Here is a 9,018-nt window from a genome sequence, read left to right on the forward strand (position 1 = left end):
GAACTATCATGTTAAGCTACTGCCGCTCAGAAGTTCAAGTTGCTGATATAATGACCAAGCCACTCAAGTTAGAGCAATTTTCAAAGTTGAGGAAGATGTTAGGCATGTTGGAAGCTTCAGAAATAAAATAAATGCTACCGCATATAGTTTAAGGGAGGGAATATTAGTAAATAAAGATTAATTTCTGTTTTATTAGTAATTAAATGTCAGTTTCAGTTTTTAATTTTGTACTTAAATATTATGGTCAAATATTGACCTATTATTTAGGGATATAGTGCAGAGTCTGTTTAGGAAACTGCCCACGTGCAGAGACGTGCAGAGTCTGTTTAGGAAACTGCCCACGTGCAGAGACGTGCAGAGTTGGTTTTCTTTTGTTAGAGAGTTTGTTTTCTTTGCTGCTGTAAGGCTATAAAGCCTATCATCTTTTATTTGAATTATTTAGTGAGTGTTTTTCACCCAAAAGCAGAGAGTACTTACGCACCGCTAGCCAACCAATAGCAATACCAACTATACTATGATATTGTAATCCGTGTTTTTTTTTTTTTTTGCAGTCGTATATTGTGAGCTGCTATAAAAAAGAAAAAGAACAGAAAAAACCAGAATTGTTGTGTTTTCTTTGCGGAAGGATTACCAGAAAGCAACCATGGATGGTACGTCATCTCTGTTATACTGACTATGTTGTCTTTACTGGCATGTTAAATTGTTTTGCTTTAGGTCACATACCTTAAAATATGAAAAGGTTCAAATGTTTGGAAGATGAATAATGCTAATAAACTTTTGTGTGGGTTTCAGTCGATTCGCAGCCAACTATGGATGAAACAATTTTGGTTGGTGATGATTTAATGACCGGTCCTCCATCGCCTGTAGTACCACCGGAAATACAGGCGATGATTTAATGACCGGTCCTCCATCGCCTGTTGTCTTTACTGGCATGTTAAATTGTTTTGCTTTAGGTCACATACCTTAAAATATGAAAAGGTTCAAATGTTTGGAAGATGAATAATGCTAATAAACTTTTGTGTGGGTTTCAGTCGATTCGCAGCCAACTATGGATGAAACAATTTTGGTTGGTGATGATTTAATGACCGGTCCTCCATCGCCTGTAGTACCACCGAAAATAGCCTCCCATGTCCTCCAAGGTGTTGATTTGTGTGATGGACTTCTCAGGAATCTATTTCTCTGTAAGTATCGTTTTCATTAACCAGGTGCAACTGTTCTTTCCCTTAATTCCTTTTCTTGCATAAAATTAGGGAACAATTTATTCAAGGTACACAATTTATTCGGCATCTTTGGTATTATTTTTGGAATGTTAGTTTGTTTTTTATATAGTTTGTAGTTGTATTTTCTGTTTTTCTTGTTGCGGTATAGTATGTATATATAAACATTTCCTTTAAGTGAATAAATGTAGTGAATTCTCCTGTCTTAATTTTAATACAGTTGTATAGAGAAGAAAGAACGTCTAAAATCCTAATAATTAATGTGTATAAAAAATAAGGAAATTAATGGCGCAAAAGGAAAATAAGAGTAATTTATTTATATACTTGGTTTTTTTTGTAGTTTAATTCTAGTAACATATTATATTCTGGAAATTGAACTTGTATAGTAAGATTTACTTTTAAGAAAAATAGCCCTTAGATCTACGTTTTTATTTTCATTTGATAGTTCTAAGTAGATGCAATGACATGCATTAAGCAGTTATTTTGCTTCGTTGTTTTGTAATTAGGATTAGGGTTATGTAGGAATGTTAGTCACTTGATTTTTTTCCGACCTTGTAAAAAAAGTGGGTACACTTCTTTGGTATGCCCAGATTGGAGAAGTTAAAGGACTAAAACTTCAACAAGGTTCAGTAACAGTGCAGTATGTTAACGAGATAATTGTTTTTAATATTAGATGTTTGTCTATTGCAGCCTTTTTTATCTGAACGTTTTATGAGCTTTATTATATCTTGCAGGCTTGCAAATCAATGACATTGAACCATTTTGTCAAGATGAAATTGCTTTATATAAGCAATGTGCTGAACGAAGGGTGAGAACATTGTTATCAGATATCATTTATGAATATTCATTTATTTTTCTTCCTCCTTACTCCATCTCTTCCATTTACCACTAAATCATATGTAATCTTCTTTGAATGATCTTTAATATGTGTAGTATTTGCTAATTGTTATTGTTGGAGATAAAGATTTAGGACAATTAAGTTTGTTAGATTATCATCACCTTTACTTTTTTTGGAATAAAAATAAATAAACTCCAGGATAAGGAGATACGGAAGCGACTTCAAGATAGTGAATTGAAGTTGGGTTTATCAATGCCTCTAGATGAAGCCAAGGGGAGGGCCTCTCAGCTTGATGCAGAAGTTACATCATTGGAGAGGTATGTTCAAGTAGTCCTGTAATGTGGTCCATTGTCTAGAATGTTTCTTTTCTTTACATATCCTAATGGAGCATAAAGCAAGCTTTTAATAAATCCTTGAAGAATGATTTTTCCTAAGATTTTAAACTACAGAAACTTCAGCTTCTTTAGACATGATTATCTTTTATGACTAAACATTTCATTGCTTTTATTTTAAGGAAGGTGGTGCTCTATCTTACTCTTCTAAAGATATTACTGTACTTATCCCAAAATTTATGACGGTAGAGAAGAATATTTGTTCTTATTTGGACTTCTAATATCTATTTAAAAAATAAATCAAAACCTAGCACTACGTTTTATTTTGTTTTTTCAAACTGATCTCCAATATCTAAAGCACATAGTTTATTTTATTGAAGTTGGTAGTGAATTTGTATAAAATAAATTCTCTTTAGGCACTAAAAACTATAAACTAAATTCATAAGAGCTCTTGGATTGCCTTATATACTTCTATTGATTGACCTTATTTCCTCACTTTAGCAGCCAAAACTTTTGACAATATTTGTGTATTGGATATCGTGTGACATTTGGGTGTGTGAATGTGATGTTTAGAATTTTCAATCTGTGGACATCTTATGTACCTTGGTTTCACATGTATAGGCGCCTAATTCTTGCTAGTGGAATTGAGGGCATTGAAGGTTTTCGCCAAAGATGGAGCCTACATGGCCGCCTTACTGATTCCAAGTAAGGTTTATCATCCATAATTGTGTTTTTGTGGCACATCACTTGATTGACAATATTTTTATATTGTGTTCCATGCTATACATGTAAAGCCTTTGTCATATTATTTGTAATTTATGCGGGCTAGTGTTTTGGGCTATCCAGGTTTGCAGTACATAGATCTTGGAATTTCAGTTTTTAAATATCTTTTCATCAAATTTTTGCTATCAAGTACGGTTATGGGATTATTAAATGGTTTTGACTTGCCCTTACCGTGTAAATATCCCTATGAAGCTATATTAGCAGTCTGATTAGTGGATTCAGGGTTTCGCACTTGTGCAGTGGTCTTGGTATTTGTTAATGCCCTTCATTCGTTAATTGTTTTATTTTCTTGTCGTTGATTTCTGGTAATGTAAATTTTGTGCAGAAATAGGTTGCAGTTCTTAAAACAGGGTATAGATAGCAGAAAAAAAAAGAATTAGTCCATTGGAGGAGAATCAACTACCAAAAATTGACTCTTGATGTGAAGATTGAACCGGCATTAGGTTGCACCATGTTTAGTTCGTCCCCCCAATACTTTAAAGTTACAACTTTTCTTTTACTTTCTTTCTTAACTTAGATGTTTTTCTTTATCTAATATTCCAAATGATAAATTGTAAAACCCTCTATAATTAGCAATAATAATTCTGTGTCAAATCAAATTAATTCACACCACAATCAATGTTTAATCCCCTTAAAAACCCACTCCCAACTCTGATTTCATCTCTGCTGTGCACGGAAAGCTGAGCCAAAAATCATTTCTCTGGAAACATTAAAAACGCACCAATCTTTGCATGCAAGCACGCCACGTGTCGCGGGAGAAGCTTCCAAAGCAGGGTTTGGTGTGCAGGTGGCAGGCTGGGAGATGCTCGTCCGTTTTGACGTGGAAATCCACAAAATCTGAGTTTTGAGAAACTCTCTCTCTCACTTGCACGCACACTTCGTCTTCCCCAGAACCTAAAACCTCCATTTTTCTCCAACTTCTCTCTAAGAACCTTCATCTTCTCTCTACCATTACTCATTTCTTTCAACTCCAATCAACTTTCTGAAACCGTAGGAACGTTCACGGCGTCGTGAGCTTTCACTGGAACCGAACATATTAGAATTCTGCATCCGGTAAGCTTTCAAACCCTAGAAACCCTTTTCTGAGTTGCATGCGAACTTGATGCAGCTACATGTTAGAATATACAATAAGTTCTCCTTCGTTCTTTTTGGTTAGAGTTAGTGAAACACTTGAGAATCACGTTGCGGGTAGGAAATTTTGTTTGGACAAGTTAACAAACGTTCGCGTAGGGAGTTCACTGCTAGACCAGGTAAGGGAAGCTTATATGTTTAATTTATACTGTATGTTATATGTTCTGATTTGCATGTATGATAAATCTGAAGTTGAGCTGTTATGGAAGATTACTGATATCTGATATGATTTCTGGTTTTGGTTGATCTGTCATGAACAAGCACTGTTTGTATGTATTATATATGTGTTGATTTTGATTGAAATGTATGTTGATTTGGTTACGTATGAATGGAGTATGGTTATTGTATAGTTGGAATGATTAAAATGTTGAGATCTATATGATGATGATAATTAAGGTGAATTAAATCTGGAATGAAAGTTATAAAGTTTATAAATTTGAAATCTGGAAATTTCTGTTAAGGTTGAAAAATCTGAAACTTTAAATCTTCCCTTTAATAAATGACGCTCGTCATCGTACGGTCATAGACCGCTCGGTTTTCCTTAAAATAACTAGAATGGGATTCCTTCATTTGGAAAGAATTCTGCTCGTGAACGAGCGTCCCCAATTGAATGTCTGAGCGTTCGTGCAGCTTAGATGTTTATAAATATTTGAAACTTTATAAATAAGTAACGCTCGGTCTTATACTGAGCGTTCGTCCTAAAGAGCGCTCAATTCCATATTGAGCGTTCGTCCTAAAGAGCGCTCAATTCCATATTGAGCATTCGTCCTAAAGAGCGCTCGGTTCCATATTGAGCGTTCGTCCTAAAGAGCGCTCGGCCTTTTGCCAAGCGTTCGTCATGATTTGTGCTCGGTCATATACCGAGCGTTCGCTTTAATAAAGAGTTCGGTCTTAAACCGAACGTTTGTCATTTTCTTTAATTCCTTACCAAACGTAAATAGCGTTCGTCCAAACATTTGAAAATTTTATATTTTGCGCGTCCGGTCTTTGACTGGTAGCCTGTTCCTTCCGAATACAAAGTTCCTTAGATATTCAAGTATTCTCTTTAAATGTCTATTCATCTAAATTGAGATAATCTGACTTCTTAGTATTTAAAAATATTCTGGAGTTGATCTTTTGATTCTGAAGTCTTTGAGATTTTAAGAAGTTCTTTTAAATCCGGTTTTAACGTACGTCCTCTTCCTTCAGAAAGTTGAACGTCCGTCTTTTTCAGAGAGTGGAACAAAGAATGGAAATATTATAAACATGAAATGTCAATGTGTTCGAATACTGTATTAACTGATTATACGATTGTGGAAATTTGAACGAGCGTTCCAAGGAGGAACGTCTCAGATGTGTTAAATGTGAAATTTGGTAAAGTATGAACCTGGATAAGTTAAGCCTCGCGGTCCATCCTGATATTCCGTGATACGCCTCTTCAAGTAGAAGGGGGTATTCATGCGTGGGAATGGCAGGAGGCCCTAGTCCTCTTGAGTACTTTGGACAGATAGGGTTAACCTCGAGTGGCAGCTGTGAGATTAGATCAGTTACTACACCACTCGGGTGCAAGGACGCTTGTAACTACATGGTTCATACAGTCCGGACGGTCTGTCTTATATACGTATTTCTATGATTGTTATTTGATAAGTTACATGTCGTATGTGTGAATTGAAATGTAAATGTATGTGTTGATTGTATAAATTAAATATTATAAGCTTACCCTTGCATTTCCGTTGTGTTGTCTACTGTCCATGTACTTTCGTCTTGTCAAAATGCAATGATCATCCGTCGTGGGTGTGAGCAGATGGTGGTGCATCCCTTGAACAAATGCTGGAAGAAGAAAATTTGGATGAAGCTAATCTGGTGGAAGTTGAAGTAAAGGCAGAGCCTTAGAGTGCTCGTTAGATCAGGACTGTAAATGTTAGTGTAGTTTGAACGTTCGGCCAAGTATTTTGTTAGGCCGTTCGTCTTAATCTTATATTCCTCTATTTTGACGTACGTTGTTTTATATATCAAAGAACGTTCGTTCCAGGTTTTCCCTTGTATGCGTTATGCGCGTTCTTTTGTACTGATGCCGTTCGGCTTTTAATCCTGATTTAATGCAAAGACTGTTTATGTTACTGTTAATTGTAATTAATTCTGAATTATGGTAACTACTGTATTTTGGGATGTTACATAAATCAACCAAGAGTTTGTTAGGAGTGTTAATTAGTTGGATCAATTCGACCAACCTATGGTCCAAATATTTAGCTTACCTAGATTCATCAAGGAAACATGTATGAGATTAATTATCTTATATTGGATATACATGAAGGATTTTTTTCTCCGGTTTATTCATGGTTTTTTTTTACTACCTATTCTTTTGATCTCTCTTATGTCATCTGTCTCGTTTATATGTTTTTTTTTTCATAATAAAAATAGTTTTTGTGAATTTATTTATAATCGTAGGCTTAATAAAAAATTATTTTAACATTCAATGTTGTTGTGGAGGTTGTTCAAATGTAAAATTGGAGACTTTAAATGTTTAGATTCAAAACATTTCACTATTCTCTTATACATATACATATACATATACATATACATATACATATACATATACATATACATATACATATACATATACATAGATACACATACACATACACATACAGATACACATACACATACAGATACACATACACATACACATACACATACACATACACATACACATACACATATACATACACATATACATATACATATACATATATACATATACATATACATATATATACATATATATATATATGGATTGAAGATCTCAAATGTTCTATTTAATATAATTATTTGCCTATAAAAATATGTTAGAGATGATAATAAAAAAGTTAGAAATAGAACAATGATTCATAAATATTGTTTTTTCTTTCTTTTTCCTCCATACTAAATGTAAGGTTTACGAAAAAGATTCACTAGAGAGATCAGATCAATAAAACTTGAATCTAAATACATAAGAGATTGACATCTTTCTCTACCTAAAATATTAAAACAATGAATTAATGCATCGTACTTTATATCTACTTTTCTCATTTCTGTCTAATATGAGACTTAGACTCGTATTTCTAACACTAAACACCCAAAATTCTTTATCTGTCTTCAATTTTTTTCTCAAGCACATCCTAAAATAATAGTTTATTATCCTCAATTACTAAATCTTATGTATCCAATAACCAAAACTTAGGTGTGCAGAACTTCTAATATACCCAAACATGCTCGTTTTATCATGTAAAGAAACATTGTTGAATATCATGAATTTTTCTACTAGATATTATTTTTTGTCAATGGAAGAAAAGAATTGAAATCAAAATGACTTAAACATGAATTGTAAATTACTGAATTTGTAATGAGCTGTTCAAGTTAAATTTTCATGAGATTGTAAATTAACACAAGAAAATCATAAACAGAAAGCAAAATTTTCATGAGATTGAAAATTCTAAACACATCACGAAGAAATAATTAAATGCATATGGAAACTAAATTAACTTTGGAACGGAACTTTCTTACCTCTTCAAGCAAGGATTTGGTGTATCCTTGCATGTGGAAACTAAATTAACTTTGGAACATAACTTTCTTACCTCTGCAAGGATTTGGTGTATCCTTGCAAAAGTCCTCTGAGAATTGATAGAGACATTTTTTTTCTTTCTTTTAGAAGAAGTGAAGCTATCTCGTTTGGAGAAACAAACAGTAAGAAAAGTTTATACTTCAATGAAAGAGACTATAATTGCATAACCCAAATGAATAACGTTGCAAAATAAATGAACTAAATACAGGTAGAAATTAATTAACTGTCAGTTACCTTAAACTCAGCATGAAAATATGTAAAAAATGGTGCAGGTTGTTAGGGACCATTTTTTTCCCTTGTCTTCTTCAAAATGCATTTATTCAAGGAGATGTTAATTTATTTACGAAAAGAATGAATGAATAAGCATAGTATAAGCTTTAAAAATAATTGTGGGATAAAATGGAGGATTTTTTTTTTCAAAAAAAGAAAAATATTAAATACTAATCAACAAGATTTTAAAATTGCCAAAGGTAACATCTATATATAATCAATAAAGTAATTTTGGTTAATGTTCATTAATTTTTTTAAAAAATATTAAATTATAACAGAGAGAAGTGTTTAATTAATTTAAGAATATAATCTAAAGTCTTTAAAAGACATACCTAATATATGTTTAATATAGTAAATGTATTAAATTAATGAAATGGTAACTAAAACTTGTATGGTGTGAGACCCTGGAAAATAACGTACGCTGGAGTACACGTGGCAGCTGGAGAACGAGACACCTAAACAACGTACGTGGCAGCCGCAAGAAGAAGCATTTCAACAGCGGACTCCAGGTGTCGCGCTGCATGGAGTCTGGAGTGGAGAGTGCAGTGCAGTTTGCGTGTCACTCGGAGAACGTGACATTTCATTATTGAACGCCAGGTGTCATGACCGATGGGAGTCAGGAATCAGTAGTGGAAAGCACGTGTCCGCCGAAGAGAAGGCGTTCGTTCGGCGCTGGAAGCAAAACTGAAATTTCTCAGAAAAATGTTCCACTCTCTGCACGCAACCCCTTTTTCCGATTTCTAAAGAGAACCTTTCTCTCCTCCTTCTCTCTGCATTTTTCTTAACCTTCCCTCTAAGAAAACACCCGTTTCATCTACTCTACTCACCGTTCAGACACCGTGGAAGCATTCCCGGAGTCTCAAGCTC

At 33.9% G+C, this 9,018-nt stretch overlaps 1 protein-coding gene across 2 annotated transcripts; it reads left to right on the forward strand.

Annotated features, from left to right (window-relative positions):
• Positions 1 to 1,014: 1,014 nt before the first annotated feature.
• LOC148195238 (uncharacterized) lies at positions 1,015 to 6,411 on the forward strand. Of its 2 annotated transcripts, none has more exons than XM_088094596.1 (5): positions 1,015 to 1,181; positions 1,952 to 2,025; positions 2,254 to 2,372; positions 3,009 to 3,092; positions 6,085 to 6,411. In XM_088094596.1, the coding sequence occupies exons 1-5, from the start codon at positions 1,049 to 1,051 to the stop codon at positions 6,101 to 6,103; spliced, it is 429 nt and encodes a 142-aa protein (XP_087950722.1). In that variant the 5' UTR covers positions 1,015 to 1,048; the 3' UTR covers positions 6,104 to 6,411. The 2 variants fall into 2 exon arrangements, with proteins under 2 accessions (XP_087950722.1, XP_087950721.1); XM_088094595.1 differs by lacking the exon at positions 6,085 to 6,411 and adding an exon at positions 3,496 to 3,777 and having other exon boundaries at positions 1,033 to 1,181.
• Positions 6,412 to 9,018: the final 2,607 nt, after the last annotated feature.

Source organism: Vigna umbellata, chromosome 7 (assembly GCF_029865625.1).
Source record: "Vigna umbellata cultivar VRB3 chromosome 7, Vumbellata_1.0, whole genome shotgun sequence".
NCBI lineage: Eukaryota > Viridiplantae > Streptophyta > Magnoliopsida > Fabales > Fabaceae > Vigna > Vigna umbellata.